The 20,953-nt window shown below is 41.2% G+C and overlaps 4 protein-coding genes across 5 annotated transcripts; 2 read left to right on the top strand and 2 right to left on the bottom strand.

Annotated features, from left to right (window-relative positions):
* Positions 1-2,618: 2,618 nt before the first annotated feature.
* On the bottom strand, positions 2,619-2,921 carry RB195_016027 (uncharacterized protein; the record flags this gene model as incomplete). Its single annotated transcript, XM_064207002.1, has 1 exon — positions 2,619-2,921. One exon carries the CDS (start codon positions 2,919-2,921, stop codon positions 2,619-2,621), a length of 303 nt encoding a protein of 100 aa, XP_064062883.1.
* Positions 2,922-5,040: 2,119 nt separating this feature from the next.
* On the top strand, positions 5,041-5,437 carry RB195_016028 (uncharacterized protein; the record flags this gene model as incomplete). Its single annotated transcript, XM_013436236.2, has 2 exons — positions 5,041-5,198; positions 5,320-5,437. The coding sequence occupies 2 exons, from the start codon at positions 5,041-5,043 to the stop codon at positions 5,435-5,437; spliced, it is 276 nt and encodes a 91-aa protein (XP_013291690.2).
* A 3,157-nt stretch (positions 5,438-8,594) lies between these two features.
* RB195_016029 (uncharacterized protein) lies at positions 8,595-10,024 on the top strand (the record flags this gene model as incomplete). 2 transcript variants are annotated; one of them, XM_064207004.1, is made up of 3 exons in its annotated part: positions 8,667-8,725; positions 8,845-8,891; positions 9,882-10,024. In XM_064207004.1, the coding sequence occupies 3 exons, from the start codon at positions 8,667-8,669 to the stop codon at positions 10,022-10,024; spliced, it is 249 nt and encodes an 82-aa protein (XP_064062885.1). The 2 variants fall into 2 exon arrangements, with proteins under 2 accessions (XP_064062884.1, XP_064062885.1); XM_064207003.1 differs by lacking the exon at positions 9,882-10,024 and having other exon boundaries at positions 8,595-8,725; positions 8,845-8,959.
* Positions 10,025-12,088: 2,064 nt separating this feature from the next.
* On the bottom strand, positions 12,089-12,437 carry RB195_016030 (uncharacterized protein; the record flags this gene model as incomplete). Its single annotated transcript, XM_013436235.2, has 2 exons — positions 12,089-12,221; positions 12,295-12,437. The coding sequence occupies 2 exons, from the start codon at positions 12,435-12,437 to the stop codon at positions 12,089-12,091; spliced, it is 276 nt and encodes a 91-aa protein (XP_013291689.2).
* Positions 12,438-20,953: the final 8,516 nt, after the last annotated feature.

Consider the following 20,953-nt stretch of genomic DNA (forward strand, 5'->3'; position numbering starts at 1 on the left):
TACGCAGATTTATCCTAAACAACACCCAAGCTGAGATTATTTTGAGAGCCACTTGAGACGTATTTTTGCGATTGTCATTGGTCTCTTCTGAAATCTTAAGGAAAGGAAAAGAAAAAAGTCGGTCCCACTAGCAAAAAAAAATAGAAAAAAAGAACCACGATATTGAGAGAAAAAAGAAAGTAAGTAAGAACTAAAAAAAAAGTAAGAGCTAAAAGTTAGACTTGTGCGACCGTTTTGATCCAATTGATTGTTTGTAAGTTTGATTTTGTCGAATGAGATGCCACCGACTACATAAGTAGTAAATAAACCACATAGTAAATATGAAATATACGAAGTGTAGATTAGTAGATTACAATGCAGTTAAAAAAAAATACGTCAGGACTACAACTTTTAATAGTTAAAATGCTGCACCATTAGCGACCGATTTGAGAAAAGGAGAAGTTGCGTGAGTAGGAAATGGAAGTTAACCGAACAATCCAGATGTTTTCTTTGCAATAGTGATCTGCTATTGAAAATGCAGCTCAATTCAGGGTTACATCAAAAAAATGTCTTGGCAAAAACGGAAACTTCCTTTCCTGAAAACCAACGATATTTTCCTCTTCGACTTATACGAAAAGTTTAAAAATTGTACGAAGGATGCTTAAAATTTTCTGAATATTCTTCCATTGCGATGAGAACCACTCAGAGCGATAGCGGAAGTCAGAATAAGAAGTTTCTGGATTCGTGCATAAGAGCCTGTTGTCCATGAACGTAGACACACTACAGGTGAAGAATCTTTTTGTCACTGTAGTATTTGTAATGGAAATAGCGTCGAATGCGAATGACGGCACGAAAAGCTGCTTTTAGGACAAACCGCAGCAACACTATCCTTAAAATATACTAAGGTAAGAGTTTTTTTTTCTTACCAAGAACGGTTGCAATTAATAGTGAGTATAGGGATGGCTTGAATAGAGAAAGGAACATGGAAATTGAAAAGGAAGCGGTCGAATGAAGAGCAGAATCGATCAAGCGAAGACACTAATGCGATTGGAACAATAGAAACGTCAATTCAGAAAAAAGAGCGGAGAAAAAAGAGTAATAAAAACAAGAGAAACTGAAAAGGCCAGAAAGGATTGAGACTCCTCTTGCGTACTCATGTGAAGGAGAGGGTAGAGAAGAAGACAACTTTCACAGAGAGTCTTTATTAAAATCTTAGTATGGGAAATCTTTCCTATTAAAAATGAATTTCGGCTATTTGTGAGCTCGTGAGCGTGAAAGAAGAGGAGAAATATGGATTAAGATTGGATGCTGTCCTGAAGTGCTGAAATGTATATGTACCAGTCTGAGCGTCCGGCTAAAGCTGGACTTCAGACTTTCTGTGGTGTTTGCTTTCACTGATCAACGAAAATTAATATTAGTGTTATTAGTTCTATGAATTTGGACTTGTGTATCTCCGGCAATCCTTCTTCCTTTTTTTATATTATAACTAAATGCGAAAGATTTCATAGTCTTCTTTCTAAACGTGTCAGTTTTACATTTGCAGAACATTCGAGCTTCAGCTTCAAACACTCCTTATCAATATATTATAGACAATATTTAAAAGTATCTTGCGAAATATGGGTTTTTCTCCTGTTTTCTACAAACGGTTATCGAAGAATGGTGTTTTGGCATAAAATAACGTGAAAGGCCATCCTACTGATAAAGATAACGTTCCACGTCAGATCACAAAAACATCCTTCTACTACTTAAGCAGCCGTTTTCATGCGCGTTTCCACTTTCTGAGAATGGCATGCTACCAATATGAGGCGAACGAAGAAAGAAATAGATACGCAGAGAAGTCATGAAGGTGAAAAGCAACGCGCCCAGTGGCCACGGGTATGAAAGGGCTTTAACCATTTATCTTTTGCAACATGCACGCGAAGTTATTGCGCACCATTTCGATTCCGCGGGAACCGTCTCACCCCACGTTATAGGTATCTGGCGCCAGCGCGTTAACCCGACGCCGGTGGACCCCTCGCACCCCGTATTATAGCTATAAGGCGCCGGCGCATTAACACGACGCCGGTGGACCAACAGCAACCCATTTTCTAGCTCTCTGGTGTCGGCGCACCAATCCGACGCCGTGGGACCCGTCGCACCCCACGTTATAGCTATCTGGCGTCAGCGCGTTAACCCGACGCCGGGTGGACCCATCATACCCCCTTTTATACCTATCTGACGTCGGCGCACCAATCCGACGCCGGTGGACCCGTCTCACCCCACGTTATAGGTATCTGACGATGGCACACCAATCCGACGCCGTGGGACCCGTCGCACCCACTCCTATAGGTATCTGGCGCCGGTGGACCCGCTTCTATAGATGTCAGGCTTCTATAGATGGCTCCCCTTCTATAGGTATCTGGCGCCGGTACACCCGTCGCACCCACTTCTATAGGTATCTGACGCCGGTGGACCCGTCACACCCCATTTTATAGCTTTCTAGCGCCGCTGGGCCCGTCGCACCCCCCTTTTTGATTTCGCGACTCACACACACACACACACACACACACACACACACACACACACACACACACACACACACACACACACACACACACACACACACACACACACACACACGTGACAGAATAAGCCCGTTATTATATATCATGATCATGATCATGATATATAATAACGGGCTTATTCCATATTCTGCGAAACCTTACGTCTCGCCTGAACTGCCTATCCACGCCGAGTGTCCTCAGGTCCTCTTTCACCACCTCAGTCCAGAGCTTCCGTTTTCGACCAGGTGGCTCGTTCCAGCTCGAACCCGGCAAGCTCCTCAGAACTCGTTGAACAAGGCGATCTGCCGGTCTCCTTAATATATGACCAAAGAAGCGAAGACGATTTACTTTAGCCAATTTTGATGGCGGTGGAAGATGCTCATGTGTTCCACGTGTCATCCGTCGATATACCACATCAATTTCTGCGTAAAGATCTTCATTGTGGCATACCCTAGGCAAAAGTAGCCAAGAAGCCGTCTAAGCAATCAAAGCATTCCGTGCAATCAAGCCTCTCCATAACCGTTGATGGTGCTGCCCAAGTCTCCGATCCGTACATCATGATGGGGCGAATTGCGGATAGGTAGACTCGCAGCTTGACTTTGTTGGTGATAGGGGTCGACCACAGGCATTTCGTTAAGAAGTTAACTTGAGGAGTTAAGTTAATTCACATTACGGTACGGAAGATAAATCCGCTTCTCAACTGTATCTCTTTTGCTGGTCGTTGTGCGTTCTTTCCTTTTTTTCTTTTTTCTACTACAGCACATTCCCACAGTACGGCTGCGCTGCAAAAGAAGGCAAGAAAGGCTACGGAATCGTTTTGAAAAAGAAACCGCAATATTTTGGCGGAAAAAGGAAAAAGGTAGAGATGGAGGGAGAGAGACAGGAGGTGTACAATGCATTGTTGGACTAAATGGCTGGTTCGTGCACTGTTATGGTTAGGGTTACCTTTGAGACGTGGTAAATCTTCTTTTGGCACACAAACGCATTCATTTATTCCAGAAACTCTTCCTTGTGCCCTCAGGACAAACTGGATAATTGATTTTTTGTTCGCTAGGATTTTTAGATGCAGCCAAAGCTGAGGGGTAAGAATGCCCAAAAGAGAGAATGTCCGTTAAACGAAATAGGTGTTTGGAAGGTATGGAAAAACATTTTAAGAAATAAGAATAAGACTTATAAATTTGTGATAGATACCTGTGGCTATCAGATGTCCGTTTTTCCTTTTGAGGTCTGCAAGAAACGTGTATACTACTGAAAAATTTCAGTAAAATATTTCGAAAGAGAATTTGATAAGTTTGTGATATGTGAATGCAATAAAGAAGCACTTTCAGTCTATCTGTATAATTCAGACGCTAAATCAATCAAATCAAATCACTTCTACTGCTTTGTAAAATTGGAAGTGATCATATTAGTGAATATTTATATGCTCTGCTTAAGAAATCAAATCACTCTGAGTAACTTTTGCTACCAAGTGTTTCATATACTGGACTCAGTGGTAGGACGATCGCCTGTTAGTTGGCTGGCACTGATTCGGTTCTCACCGTTTCAAGGTATTCCATATTTACGGAGTATTTTCGCGACACACGGGCAAATACGCGCACATAACCGCTCGCACACAAGAACCAAACGCCTTATTATGTAGCATGATACAAGCACGTTCGTAGTTCCTCAAACGATTCTGAATTGAAGTGAACGGGGTGGCGGGCAGTCGTCAACAGCAGCGTTGAAGTTGAGTCGCACGATTCCTGCCGCTACGCTCCATCGCGCCGCTTCGAGCGCAGCCGCTTGTGCAATTGTCCGTGCTTCATGTCGTTCTGTCCTAACTATATTTATTTAACTTATTGTTCAGTATATCATTTTATTCTAATTCTAAGCTATTTGTTGGTTTTTCAAGTAGTTTTTTCAAAATATTACCTATAAAGGATACTTTATCCTAAAGATAAAGTGAACGGCGTTGATCAGTCCCTATAGGGATGCGCTTTCAGACTTTCTTTGAGGTTTATGAATACGCGTGCAGCCTTACGATCATCTTTTCGCATTCAAATGAAAACGTTTGTTGATGTCTTTAATGATACAGTTTTTATATTGACTGGTTTCTTCTTCCACGTTCGATTAATTTGCATTCCACTTGAGCGTGCTCCTGAGCCTAAATTGTTATTCTTTTAGAAAACAGCATTCTTATGATAAATAGACAGAAATATCTGTTTGTATATATATGACGATGGAAGCTCCATCGCTCTTCTTCCACAAAATAAACGACTTCGCTATCCGTTTTGGTCTTCCCATGCTTCTCTCCATCCTCCATAATTCTACAACGATAACATTTTTCACTGTCGAATGAAGATTCGGGTGTTCTTGATACTCATCAACCAGTTGATCAGCAAGGTTAGAAAGGAGACCAAAAACCTAGTGTAGTGTTGTGAACTGTATCTTGAACATCTGGCGATAATTTGCGATCAAACTAATGAGTTGATTTTCTTAGTTTACGTCTTAAATATAATAATATGTTGCAGTAAAGAAGATGAGGTGCCTTCTATTGGTTTTGTTTTGCATAACGGTGATCAACTGCGAATATGCATCTGTGAACAGGTTCAAAAGAATGTCAGCTGCAGAGAGGTGCAATGCACCCATGCATGTATCAAATGTTGTTGATATGTTGTGCATGCGTGCCACCAGGAGGTAATTTCATGATCATTTACGTAACGGTAACTTTACATCTGCTCTAATAAACTCAAATTATACATTAACTTTTTTTTTAATTGAACACGAAGACGATGTAAAGTAGGAATGATACTTTCAGATATACTTACAATGAAGAGAAGAATATATGCGAATCGTTCGCCTACGGTGGGTGCGGTGGATCTCCAAACATCTTCAAAACACTTGAGGAATGCCGGAAAAAATGCGTTAAACGCTGATTCACGGGTTACTTGTCCTTTTGCGTTTATGTACTCATTTGCTTCGAAGATGAGTGGCATAAAAATTATCACTTAAGCATTTAATAAGTGACTCAACTATGCAAAATATTTCAGCAGTAACAGAATATATCGGTAGAAACTAAAAATTGAAATATGTGAAATATATGAAATCCCTACGTGTAAACGCTGTACTCAGAAATCACTTGTGTCCACTCGAACGACCGTTACGCGTTCGCAGCAATTCGCTCACGTGCTCGTCCAATCCACATAATCTCTTTTTCGTCGTGCAAATCCTCCCAGCTCATAAATGCTGAGGTGCCACCGTAAATCTCTATCATAATCTTTATCCTCCTCACTGTCTATTGCCAAATTTAGTTAAAGAGGAAGAGGTTAAAGAAGAGTTATGTAACGAATATGTGAGTGATATAATGAGATTGCGGCGCGTAGAATGTACAAAGGATAATTTTGTCACTCGTTTCTTAAAGGACTTCAGCACTTGGAGGGGTTTGATAGATATATCCTGAACACGACTGGCTGAATGGCTTCGATGGCTGAATTGCATTACGAAAGAAAGAAAACTAGCACAATCCCGAACCCGAAAAAAAAAAATTCGGGCTTTACCAAGCTTTTGTGGGAATAGACATGGGATCGACATAGTGGTGAAACAGATCTCAGCGAAAATTATTGCGCGGTACTACTGCACCGCGGCGTGTCAATTCCTCGAAAGATTCGTCTAAGCCGTATTGCAATTTTCTTGCGAAGGGATACGAATACCGACGCCATGGGAGCCATCCCACCCCAGTTTAACCGTAATTCTTGCGGTTATTGACGCCGGCGCATCAACGCGACGCCAAGGATCCGCCTCGCCCCATTTATGGGCTTTTGGCGAAGGCACAACAATTCGACGCCACTGGGCCCATCTTAAAAGAAGCATACCATGAATCTGAGGTAGTGCGGATTTTAGGTGGAGTATCCGTATACGGGGTCGTAGATTATAGAGACAGGGGTAGCTCCACTCATTTCTCCCTGCATCACTGCAAACATTCGCCTCCAGAACGTTCTTTTGTATGACGCCATCTATTGCAACGCTCCACCCCTTGCGCCGCCTCCGCCCTACGATTCAGGGGTCGGCTGCTTGCATTGATTCAGGGAGAGATGAACGGAACCACCTCGGTCTCCATAATCTACGACCCCGATACGGATTCTCCACCTGAAATCCGTACCGCTCCAGATTCGTGGTATGCTGCCTTTAATGCTTTGTGGAATTTGGTTACACACATACATACACACATACATACATAAATACATACACACATATATATATATACACGTCTGATCACGCGAACAGCTGGCTCCTACTTAGGCGGACTTCTAAATGGGTGTATAATTTCTAAAGAAGTCATCAGGTAAGCATGAGTAATGTAAAGAGGAATGGACATTCGTACGTGCACATTTCGGTGATTTGCGATGAAAGCAAACTGTTTCTTATATCACTACTTTTTTTTTACGCCACGCGCTATGACGCGATGGAATACGTTTCACTGCCTTCTGGCACCGTATGCACACCAACATCCCTAACTTGCGCAGTTGGACACGTGTCACTCAGTTCTACTGCTTTCCGGCGCTGACGAACCAAAATGAGAACCAATAAGCAGAATAATAGAGTGAAACCCGTCCTACTGCATTTTTCTGTCTTCTGGAGCCAGAGAAGAAACATAAATCATAATTTATTGGTTGTTTTTTTAGATCTGCAAAAGAAGGTATTGCGTAGAAAAATTTCGGAAGAAATATTTCGAGAGAGAATGTGATACGTTTGTGATTAGTGAATATAATGAAGAAAAACTTTCAATCTACCTAGTGGTAATAAGTTTTACTGCTTTCAACGTTTACATAATTAAAGAACCACTCTTATTGCTTTTTAAAATTAGGGTTGAACATGTTCGTAAATATTTATATGCACCACTTAACAGATGACTAATAGGAACCTTTGCTATCAAGTGTTTCATGCAGTGGACACAGTGGGGGAAATGTTTCTTATTTATGGCGTATTTTTGTGAAATGGGGTGCGGGTGGTGTAGCGTGTGGTCATTGTATAGGCCAGTTACACGTTCATAAACCTCAAACGATTGTGAATTGAAGTGAACGTGATGGTGCAGGTCCCAAAACGGATTGATAACTCCAGGAACTTTATCCCTTTATCCTATATCATTTCCTGAAACACTGGTGAACACAGAGATAAACATATACACACGTACGCGAACTAAACGCCTCATTATATAGCATGATATTACAAAGTGTCACCACTTTGCAATTTTCTTACTTTGCATTCACATAAAGACTCATTTGTTGACAACTACTCTAAAGCAGTTTTAATATTCGGTGCTCTCTTCTACTACTCTCGGCTAATTGACATTCCATTTGGGCGTGCTTCCATGCTTAATTTGTTATTCTTTTAGAAAACAGCACTCTTATTAAAGAAACACAGAAATATCTGCTTGTATATATACCCCGGTGGAAACTCCATGGCGTTTCTTCCACACAATAAACGACTTCTCTATCCGTTTTGGTCTTCCCATGCTTCTCTCCAACCTTAAAGGCATCACTCCACGAATCTGAGGTGGTACGGATTCAGGTGGAGTGTTCGCATACGGCATAGTAGATTATGGAGAGGGAAGGAGGGGGGTGATTCCGTCCATTTCTTCCTAATTGCCGTGAAAAACGGCCCGGAAGATGCGGCGCGTGCACAAGGCTGGTGCGCTCCAATCGAACTCGTTGTGGAAAGTAGGGCGCTGGAACGCTCAAAGCCGTATCTTCCGGGCCGTTTTTTGCACGGCATTTAAGAAGAAATAGACGGAATCACTCCCCTCTCCATAATCTACGATCCCGTATAGGAATACTCCTCCTGAAATCCTTGCCACCTCAGATTCATGGGGTGATGCCTTTAAGCTTCTACAACGATAATACTTTTAACTACCGAAAGAAAAGGAGGTGTTTTTGATACCCAACTAATTAATCAGGGAGGTTAGAGAAGACATCAAGTACCGGCTGTAATGTTGTGATTTGTGTCTTGAACAACTGGCGATAATTCACGATCAAACTGATGAGTTGATTTCCTTAGTTTTCGTATTGAATATAATAATATCTTGCAGTAAAGAAGATGAGGTGCCTTCTATTGGTTTTGTTGTGCATAACGGCTTCAGAGAATTTTTTCATAGAAATTCCACGTGAGATGATCTGCAGTTCACCGACACATTTACCAGGAATCCAGTGCTTAGCTTACTTCGAGAGGTAATTTCATTATCATTTGTAATTTGGCGTCTGCTCAAACAAGCTCTAACCTTACTTTAACTTTATTTATTTGTATTAGAAGATTATGAAATGTACGGATGGAGACTTTATCCGTTCAGATACACCTACAATAGAGAGAAGAATATATGCGAGATGTTCGTCTACGGTGGGTGCCGTCCATCTCTTAACAATTTCCAAACAATTGAGAAGTGTGAGGAAACTTGCGTAAGATAATGATTTACGCATCATCTGTAAATCTTGCGTTTATGTGCTCATTTGCTTCGAAAATGGTTGACATAAAAATCATCAATTAAGAATTTTATAAGCAACTCAACTGCGCAAAATATTTCAGCAGTAACAGAATATATCGGTAGAAACTAAAAATTGAATGATATATGAAATCCCTACGTGCAAACGCTGTACTCAGAACTCACATGTTGGTACTTGTGTCCACTCGAACGACCGTTACGCGTTCGCAGCAATTCGCTCACGTGCTCGTCCCATCCACATAATCTCTTTTTCGTCGTGCAAATCCTCCCAGCTCATTAATGTTGAGTTGCCAACGTAAATCTCTATTATAATTCTTATCCTCCTCACTGTCTGTTGCCAAATCTGGAACTGCTTAATGAGGGACTTGTGATAATTTGTGCCGAAGAGTTATGTAACGAATATATGAGTGATGTAATGAGATTGCGACGCGTAGAATGTACAAAGGATGATTTTGTCACTCGTTTCTTAAAGGACTTCAGCACTTGGAGGAGTTTGGGAGATATATCCTAAACATAAATCAAGTTGAGATTATGTTGAGAGCAACTTCGAGACGTGATTTTTGATTGTTATCCGTTTCCTCTCAAATCTCAAAGAAAAGGAGAAATTTAATTCACGAGAAAAGAAAAGAAGTAAGAGATTAAGTGGAAAGAAGAAATTAACTAAAAACTAAGAAATATAATAAAAAGAGCCAGTTTTTTGCAAAAAAAGGGCGAAGGGGTTCGATGGCTGAATTGCATTTTACGCTACGAAAGAAAGCGTAACGTAACTGGCACCATCACACCTTACGCCCTAACCAAAACCTTGAAAGGGCCTTCCAAAATTTACGAGGCTGACTCTTCAGTTACGAAGGTCAACACAACCTTTACCTCAATGTAGGTCTATTAAGACAACCGACGGGAATCGGCTCGGATGGACACCACGCGGCTCTTCGTATACTTTACAGGTACACCACGGCATATTACACGTGATAAAAATGATATTATTGTGGAACACGTGGAATCTGGAACGTGTTCACTTCGAAAATCATGATGGACATGTTGATTACCAGGCGTTAATGCTGTTGCTGTTGTTCACGTATTTTTCCACATTTTTCAGGTGAGACACCAGTAAATCACGTTGTATCCAGTGTTCCCATGATGGGAAAAGTGGTTTGCTAGTATCCTTCTTGACGAAGTCATCTAAAATTTCCAAGCGCCACGGGAAAAACTGAAATTTTAGCAAAGATTTGCGTACGAGGTGAATGGCACCGAGGTGGCACCATTAGTGGTCGTCATTCTTGAGATATAACACCTTTGAAGGTATCACCCCACGAATCTGAGGTGGTACGGATTTCAGGTGGAGTATTCGTATACGGAATGGGAGACTATGGAGAGGGGGGTGATTCCGTCCATTTCTTACTAATTGCCGTAAAAAACGGCCTGGAAGTTACGGCTTCGGGCGTTCCGGCACCCTATTTTCTACAAGAAGTTCGATTGGAGCGTGCTAGCCTTGTGCACGTGCAGCGTCTTCCGGCCCGTCTTTTACGGCAATGAGGAAGAAATGGACGGAATCACCCACCTCTCCATAATTTACTATGCCGTATTCGAATACTCCACCTGAAATCCGTGCCTCATCGTGGGGTGATGCCTTTAAATACCAGGGCAGTTTACTGTAACTTGCATATTATTTTAAAAAATATAAACCAATGAAGAAGTTATCGATCTATAGTCCATCATGAGTTTCCGGAGAATTTTGCGTTCTTTCGGAATGAACAAGTGGACGTTATTTGTTGGAAGTTAGACTCCACAATGTCTCCCTTGCACCTCCCACTCACGTGATTGCAGGGTTTTGGCTGTATAAGTCAGTCCCAGTACAGCAGAAACAGGAAGTCCCGTCTCCTAAATTCACCATTGTCTCAGGGCAGGCGCACGGTAACTTCTGGTCTGCGACTAGCCCCAATAATAATAAATAAATAGACGGCTTTGATCCCTCTAGTGAGGGATTTTCCGTTAATTTTTCTATTAGTCCCTGAAAACGGCCGTTCTAACATGCGTGGGTGAGGAAATATACTTCGCTTCTCTTCGGCAGCAATTTTTTTATCTCCAACCCGAAAATCTCCAAAATTAATAACACATTAATCTTAAAAGTAAACATTTTCTACTAAAGTGTAAGAAAAAATCAGAGATGTTAATAACACTTTCTTCAGTTTCTAAAAGATTTCTAAAAGATTTCTTCAGTTGATCTCTTATATCAACTCCGGTAACCAACCAAAGCGTAAGAATACAGAATTCGGGTATCCCCGCCAAGACTTTCTAAAAATAATTGCCAATGACTTGCGTATGCATCGGTTGCAACGGGGTACCTACCCTCCGACCCCAAATAACAGAGGTAATACCTATCCCCTGGTTACTCATCGAGTTCTGCTCCATTTCTCATATAGGCCAGCACTATCTAGCAAACGTGAAGAAAATGGTAACGTCACAGAACTTATCGTAACTTTAATTTAAAAAAATGTGAAACATTATTGATTTATACGGTATTCCAACGGACCATACAACTGTTCCAAGGTGGTTAGTCAAGTAAAATTCATACGAATGAAGATTCAAATCGATATATTCAGAAAGTTGAAATGTGCTGACCGGAATCGGTTGAAATTTTGTTGGGTGTTGTTAAATATTCAAGCCATGTGGCAGAATTAAAATGAATCGGAACTTTCGTTTCCTTCAAAAAAAAAGCACGAATTTTTCAAAGGATTTGTTTTCTTGCAAACAAAAATCGATGTCTATCATTTGTATAGTGACCATTCTCAAAGAAACAGAAACAAATAAATAGGCGGAAAATTTTTACCTTAAATTGAAAGAAGTATTCCTTAATCAGAAGCTTCAGGAAAGAAAAAAAAGTGCATCTGGGTGGAACTACGCGAGTAATCGAGTTTCCTTCTCAAGTTTATCTCTTTTATTTCTTTCCAGCGTTACTAAAATTATACAAGTTACATATGGAAGTGAGCAGGATTTGTAGTGTGTAAAAGACTTGAGTTTCCGACTAAACCCATATTTATTTTTTTCTATTGTAAAATAAACAACCCAGAGAGTGGAGAAATTCAAAAGCCGAAAATTATGCTTTTGGATATTTGATTCCTTCGCATATTTCTTGGCATCTTTTCATCGTCTTGAAGTTGTTTCTGGACGGATTGCAACCTCCATAAACAAACGGCTCACACTTTCTGGTATGTTTGTTGTAGGTGTACCTGAAATTATTTTTCTGCAGAAAAAGTTAAAATTACATGCTCGTTTGTACTTTTTGCTTGGCAAGAGCGATACCTTATAATGTAGGCCAAGCATTGTGGTCCATCCTTATGTGTGGGTGCAAGACATCTCTCCCATGGGTGCCTCTTTTTGGAGTTGTTCACCTCACAGTAGCAAAACAGCACGCAAAGCAGCAGAAACACAAAAATTGTTCTCATTTTGTACCACTGTAATTAACGTGTGTAGAAAAATATCTCGATTTTTGAGAGGGCAGAAGAAGTTTTTAGAAATTGGTGAAAACCAATAGGTCCGAAAGAAACGGTGAGACATTTCAGAATGTTTTCGTTAAAAGCAGAAAACTAACGGTGAAGCGCTGAATTGTTCGACGATGATGGAAAGCTGTTCCGCGCTTGCCTTTTAAACAGAAAATTTTGCCTTCTTTCTCGAATTTTTCTTTTAAATCCAATGACTAAGCGAGATAATCGGAAACTAAGTCATGGCGAGACCTTATGACTGAGCTTTTCTTGCTCGCAACGGTGTTGAAATTTATGAACTTTCTAAAAGTTAAGAAGCGTGATGTGCATGGTTTTAATCCACCAATCCATAATTTGGGATGCACCTACGTATTGCACCTACGTAGGCGTATTCACCTCAATTTAGAATTGTTTGAGGTTTTGGAGCGCGTTTCTTGCCTATGCGACTTACAGTGGTTAGCCGATGTGTCAGGTCAGTGTTTTTATCCTCCCACAGAAGTAGGGTACCAATGTTATCGACCCCGGAAGAATGAAATGCTTGGTTGGTTGGCAGTAGGTTGGTTTCGAACTATCGATGGTGCGACCTCTTGCTAACTGCGCTACACCCACCACACATTTGAGAAAAATTCCGAAAGTTGAGAGGAGGTAGGAGAAATTGACCATCATTGGAAATTCTCATCAGTTTATATTGTTCACTGAGATCCTGCATTATATGTATTTCCCCGTTACTTTATAGAACTGATGAAAACGTCTGTAACGTTAAGTTTTCGTTGTAAAAATCCTGGAAAATTATGCATATATTTTCTTCGACAAAGTTTGACTGCTCCAATCAACTTTCTTGAACCAACAGGTGAAGGCTAAAAAGTTTTTTTTTTCTCGGAACTGGAGCATTGAAGGAGAAAACCATTCATCGTGGCTGCTGCTTGTTAACGAATATGTTAGAAAAAATCTTGGAAATTCCATGCAAAAAAGGTGTCAAAAATACCTCTTTTTCTTTCCCAGAAGGAATTTTCTGATACTATTCTAGATAGAATTTTTCCACGAATTCCCATGCGCCATGCTTTGTGCATCAGCAAATATGACCAAAAGAATGGTGCTTCTCATAAAGCACACATGATCGTTATCGCATCATTACCAATGTAAGCAGAAGCAAAAAAATATCACCAAAACCGCACGGGCAAAGTGTTTGCTTCGGTCAAAGCAGTACCATTCTTATTCATTGAAGTTCGACGAATCTCCACCCGGTAGACGATGAGGACAAATTTTGGTTCTAAACATAGATTCTCTTACTTTCTTTGTGACATTCACAATCCCTCGAATTTTATATGAGAAGGTAGAAAAAGTTATTTCTATAGTCCTTATAGAAATAACTTTTTCTACCTTCTCCTTTGGATAAGGAATACATGTATCTTCGAAAATTCTTTTCATCAAGTAGCGAATAAAAACTTCAAGTGTCTTGCAAATAACCTTCCAGCGAGCATTTCTGTCATATATTCCAGTTCTGGGTATACCATCTAATCCATAAAAACTGACAACATCTATTGACCTCTATATGGAAGAATGTATACCTAACCAGTTTCTTAAAGGCATCACTCCACGAATCTGAGGTGGTACGGATTTCCGGTGGAGTATTCGTTTACGAGATCGTAGATTATGGAGACCGGGCTGGTTCCGCACATCTCTCCCTGAATCACTGCAAGCAGCTGGCCCCTGAATGCTGTTTTTTACGATGCCTTCTATTGCATCGGACCACCCTTGCACGCGTAGCGTCCCTTGCTGCCTATCGGGGCAGTCCGAGTTGATTTTCGACGAATTGCAGGGCGGAGGCGGCGCAAGGGGTGGAGCGTTGCAATGGATGGCATCGTACGAAGCAGCATTCTGGAGGCGGCTGTTTGCAGTGATGCAGGGAGAAATGAGCGGAATCACCCCGGTCTCCATAATCTGCGACCTCGTATACGGATACTCCACCTGAAATCCGTACCACCTCAGATTCCTAGTATGCTGCTTTAAAGAGAGCGGTCAGCCATCGTAGAGATGGTATGTTTTGAAAGTTCAATGCTAGACATGGGGTTGTAGATTGTGGATAGAGATGGTCCTGCTCTCCTCCCCCTAATCGTGGTAGAAAACGTGGAAGATGAATGGAAATGAAAACAATCATAGCAAGGAGTATTCGCGAGGAAGTAGTAAAAAAAAGCGTGGAAGACGCCGTCTTTCACGACGATTTCAGTTGTGATAGGCACCCTTGTGGACGCGCTGCATCCAACTCCGTAACGACAAAAAACCAGTGAGTACTTCTCGACTGCCTATTCAAGTGAAACCATTGAACAGGCAGCTGAGGGGAATGGAGCGCGTACAAGGTGACGCGTTCTAACGTGCCTCGTAGGAACAAACACCGGTTCCATGCCGTTTTTTACGGCGATTAGGGAAAAATGGGCGGAGCCACCGCTAATCTCGCAATCTACACCTCCCTCTCTAGCTTCTCCGGGGGAACCGATACCATGTCCGATTCGTTGTATGCTGCATTTAAAAACGTGGTCACAATGCAAGAGGTGATGAAATGAAGCCGGTACCTACCTAGAACCTAGCGTACCTAGAACGCTGTTGTCTTAGGATTATTAGAGCGGCATACAACTTGCGAATACTCCTTGCGATGATTGTTTTCATTTCCACCTGGTCTGTTCAGAAAGGAAGCGACCCTGGCTACGTAACTGACGACGGCAGATCTATAACTAGCAACGATTGTCCTTATTCACTCGTATGTCAACAGTGCATCCGAGCTTTATGACCTCCGTTATGAGGGTTTCTAACCCGATAGAAATTATGAGTGATCCAGTGGATAACGTTTATCAAAAGTAATCGAGAAAGCATACTAATTTGATCACAGATGAAGGCCGCCTCCTTGCTATATGACCTGACAAAGAAGGTCATCGTTAAATAGTGTTAATTCTAAAGGATAAAGTTCCTGGCATTAATCAATCCGCTTGCGATGCGCCCCCACGTTCACTTCAATTCAGAATCGTTTGAGGTTCGCGAACGTGTAACTGGCTTATACAATGACTTGCGGGGGCCAGCCGATGTGTCTATAGTCAGTGTTTTTACCCTCCCAGACAAGTCTAGTACCAATTTATCGACCCCGGAGGGATGACAGGCTTGGATTGACGGAGCTTTAGGGCGGATTCGAACCTCCGATCGATCGTGCAGGAAGCGGAACCTCTAGCCGCTACACTACATCGACCCGTGTTAATTCTAGTAGTTAATTTATTTATTTATTTTTATTTTTCATTTGTTTATTTGACGTTTAATAGTTAAATATATAACAGTGTAGATCGTCATGTTCCGAGATACGGCCCTTCTCGACGACACAACAAAAAACAAATAAATATATGCGTTACGAAGAGAAACGTGTCATGTTGGCTTCGAATTATTCAGTTCTTCTTCAAGTCATTGAGAATGTTGAATCCAGAATGCAGTTTGGATTGACAATTGGAAGGCGGGCTAACAGTCGGATGTGGAAGATGTCGAATAAGGAATCTATGGACAACCGCTGTTGCAGCAAAGAAGCGTGTTATGCGGTGAACCCAATACACGCCACAGCATTTGACGCTACAGTATTTCTCATTATGATCTTTGTGTTTGAAAAGGAATACGCACGTGCTGAGCAACTTCGAACCCATATCAGACAACTCAGGTGATTTAAACCATTCGGATATTCATCTTTTTTTCCCCTCAAGGTTACTGTAATGGCTCCACCGCTGAGTGAGCAGAATTTTTGATGACCAGTGTGCAATGGGCTGGAGTTTCCGAGTGAACCCATATTTATTCTGGAAGAAGCAACCCAAAGCGGAAAAATCCATGCCCAAAAATCATGCTGTTGAGTAATATTTGTGTCTTTCGCATGTTCTTCGACATCTTTGGAGTGTCTTGAAGTTGTTCGAAGAAGGGTTACATCCTCCATAAACAAACTCTTCACATCTTTTGGTACGTCGGTTGTAGGTGTACCTGAAATTTTTTTCAAGCACAAAATATTGGACGTACATGTTCTCGTGCATTGTTCTACTCTCTTATTTGACAATGACCATACCTTATAAAGTGCGCCTTGCATTGTGGTCCCTTCAGATGTGTTGGAGCGTAACATCTTTTCGGTAGTAGATCCCATTTTTTGGAGTTGTTCACCTCACAGTAGCAAAACAGCACGCAAAGCAGCAGCAAAACAAAGAATCTCATTTTGCACCCCTATAATTAACGTGTGTAATAAATATTATGATTTTTAAGAGAATAGAAGAAATTGTTAGAAACTTTTGCCTTGTCGATTTGTCCTCGAGTTGAATTAAAACATATTTAAATAGAATTTTGAAAACATACCATCTCTACAATGCCTCTCTTAAAGGCAGCATACCACGAACCTGGTGGTGCGGATTTCAGGTGGAGTATCTATGCACGGGGTCGTAGATTATGGAGACGGGGGTAGCTTCGCTCATCTCTCCCTGCATCACTGCAAACGGCCGCCTCCGGAATGCAATTTTGTACGACGCCATCCATTGCAACCCTTGCTCCACCCCTTGCGCCGCCTCCGTCCTGCGATTCGTCGAAAATCAATTCGGACTGCCCCGATAGGCAGTAAGGGACGCTACGCGTGCAAGGGTGGCGCGCTGCAAAAGAAGGCATCGTGCAAAACGGCATTCAGGGGCCGGCTGCTTGCAGTGATTCAGGGAGAGATGAGCGGAACTACCCCGGTCTCCATAATCTACGACCCGTATACGGATACCCCAGCTGAAATCCGTAACACCTCAGACTCGTGGTATGCTCCCTTTGAAGAAACGACGAGGCACTTCACAATATTTTCGTTAAAAGCAGAAAACTAGCGGTGAAGCTGAATTGATGGACGGATAGTTGCCCCGCGCTGGCCTTTTAAACAGAAAATTTCGCGCCTTCTTTCTCGAATTTTTCTTTTGAATCCACTGACTAAGCGAGATAATCGGAAACTAAGCCATTGCGAGACCCTATGACTGAGCTTTTATTTTCTTGATCGCAACGATGTTAAAGTTTATGAACTTTCTAAAAGTTAAAGGATGAAGGATAAAATGTACAGCGTTGATCAATACTTATTGGGGTGAGCCTACACGTTTGAGTTCGATTCAGAGTTCCTTTGACGTTTATGAACGTGAGTGTAGTCTCACAATGATTTGTGTAGGCCTGCGGATGTTTTAAAGTGTCAAGTCAGTGTTTTTATCCTTCCAGACAAGTTTGGAGTCAATTTATCGACTCCGGAGGGATGACGGGCTTGATGAGCACTAGGGTGGATTCGAACCTCCGATCGATCATGCAGGAAGCGGAACCTCTAACCGCAAGGGAAGTAGGGAAGAAGGGCGTAGCCGGCACTAGGCACTTTCGAATTTTTGACCGATCCTGTAGTCACAGCCGAACATCATACCGACTGCGCTACACTTGCTTGCTTCATATTTGAGAAAATTTTCGAAAGCTGATAAAATGATAGAGAAATTCACTGTCACTGAAAATTTTCACTACTTTACTTTACTTTTGTTCATTAAGATCCAATATTACATTTCTACATTAATTTATTGAACCGACAAGAACGTCTGCAAATGGTTTCTTTTCATTTTAAAAAACCTCAACTCTAGAACTTGCGAACTCAATAATTTATTTTGTTTGGCGAAATTCGACTGCTTAAATCGACTTTACGGCCCTTCTCGAACGAACAAGTAACGGTTTCTTTTTTTTTGAGAGTAGGTGGAGCTTGGGGGAAAGAAAATACACTTACACTCTGGGTAATGCTCGTCAAGGCACATATTATAGAAAAAAAAGCTACCTCATCCCAATATTAGAAAAAAAAGCTTCCTCATGCAAAAATAGGTGGCAAAAATATTTGTTTTTTTCTTCCTAGAATACGTTTTCTGATACTGTTCTAGGCAGGTTTCTCTGACTGCGACCATGTTTTGTAACTCAACAAATCTGATCCACAGAGATAATGATAGCGATGAAATCTGCAAAAACAATGTAGAGTAGAAAAATATCCGAACTAATCAATCCCTGGTAGACGATGGATATAAACTTTAATTGTAAACAACAATTCTCTTAGGAGGCGGGTGTGGCGCAGTCGGTCTCAGAGGTCCGTTGTAGCCCACATGGTCGATGGTTCGAAACTGCCCTAGTGCAGACCAAGCCTTTCATCCCTCCGGGATCGATAAATTGGTACCAGATTTGTTTGAGAGGATCGAAACAATGACTTGGTCATCGGTTGACCCCCGCAAGTCATTGTATAGGCCAACACGCGTTCCAAAACCTCAACGATTACGAATTCCAGTAGAACGCGTTGGCGCATCCCGAGTGGATTGATACGCCAGTGACTTTATCTGACCTTAATTCTCTTACTTTTCTTTTTAACATTCACATTACGCAAATTTTATGCGAAATGTAAAAAAGATTTCTTTAGTGATCTTCTCCTTGGATAAGGAAAAGACATACTTTTGAAAATTCTTTGCGTCAAATAGCGAATAAAATCCTCAAATGTCTAGCGAATAACACCGATCGTTTTCGTCATATATTTTAGTTCTGGGCACACCATCTTATCCGAAAGAACTGTATAGTATCCTGGTACGGTGTATGTTAGACGGCAGTCAGATAAGCAACATGTCGGGTACGTAATACAAGGACGCCGCCGCCATAATCATAATTTTAATCAATAATACATAAGTGGGACCCAGCACAAAGGTGATTCCAATTGTTACTTCCAAGGTACTCAGTGTTCCAAAGATTAATTTTCTAAGTTTTCTAATATTTTAAAGATGGAATAAAGATTAGGTACACCAAATTTCACAAAGCGATATTTTTCTTCATTCCTCTGCATAATAAACTTCAGACCTAATAACTTCGGGGAAGTGTAGTCGGAAAGAGGTTCGACTATGAGTGTACGACAATCGATGGTTCAAAACTGCCCTGATGCCGACCAAACCGTTGATCTCTTTAGGTCAGGACCAATAAATTAAAGACACTGATTTGATACATCGGCTAGTTTCTGCGCGACGCACATTATCCTTTACCCTTTAGAACTGGGTTCGCTTACTTTTAGAATCGTTCCATGTTCATGCAAGTGTTCCATGTAGATCTAATGTGTTCTAAGGACGTCTGAAATTTTTGGTGTATCACGTTACTAAACTACAAATATACTACGTTAATTTTGTATCGAATGATATCCACATTCGATAAAAAACTAAACTTGAGATTCGCTCACTGAACGGTTGCCCAGGCGTGAACAGACTTTGAATATTATCAAAGTTTTAAATTGATTTTCTTGAGCTGTAGACATGATTGGTATTGATCGTCTTTATTAAACAACGGCCAACGTTTCGGCGTTATCACCTTCGTCAGAGCCTGGAAAACTCAAAGCCATTAGTGACTTATCCCCTCAAGCGCCTCATCACCTTACAGAAAGCATCCAAACGGTAGGCAAACTCAAACAGCAACACATTCGCAAGTGCTTACCTGATTCGCTAGACTTGGTACCGCAACAGACCATCACGTACCACAACTACGAGTCACAAGGGTTTTATATAGGGACCTCACGGCCCGCCCTGTAGATCAAAACCCGCATAGGTCTTGATATGGGAATAACTCGTTTGTGGTAGCAATGCACTCATCCTTCTTGTTCATTTTTGGACTTTTGGCGGTTATCCAAAAAACCTCTAGTGTTCTGCGTGCTGTGATCTCGGACTGAAAACTACGTTTCAACATGCCGAGATTCCAAGACAGTCGAACATGGGCAATACTATCAAAGTATTCATAACAACCCTTTATTTTCTCAAATGTTATATCACAAAGCTGTTCTATGATGTAATAAGCGTGAGTTTATGTCTACTTCTTTGAACGTTATTCTTGTGAAGTGTGAGCGTTATTCCTGTTATTCCTGGACGACGTTTTGACGGGAGCACATTTGTGGTACTGGTGCGGAAGTGGCGCAATCGGTCTCTGAGGTCCGTTGATAGCCCACATGGTCGATGGTTCGAAACCACCCTAGTGCAAACCAACCCTTTCATCCCATCGATCTCCGATGAATTGGTACCAGAAATGTCTGAGAAGATCTGAAAAACACTGATTTGTGTTCATTCCAAGTGGATTGATACGCCAGTAACTTTTACGTTGACTTTTCATTTTTGACTCTGAGTTTACTAAAAGCACCTAGTAATTTTTTCGTTCGTCGACCAAATTGACGTCTCTCACTTGCACAATGACCATTTTAATCAAACGTAAACAAATAAATTAATTAATTAACAATAAAATAATAAATTAATTAATATTAATTATGAGATTATTCGAACTGTCGCATTGTTTTTTGATGAATTTTTTGATATACACGAAGTTGTTAGAAGGTTATTTTTTTATTTTGACTAGCTTCTGTTTACATCTATGGACTCACAAACCTCAAAAGATTCTGAACAGAAAGTGATCGAACAAATCAAATCGAA

Source organism: Necator americanus, chromosome V (assembly GCF_031761385.1).
Source record: "Necator americanus strain Aroian chromosome V, whole genome shotgun sequence".
Taxonomy (NCBI): Eukaryota; Metazoa; Nematoda; class Chromadorea; order Rhabditida; family Ancylostomatidae; genus Necator; species Necator americanus.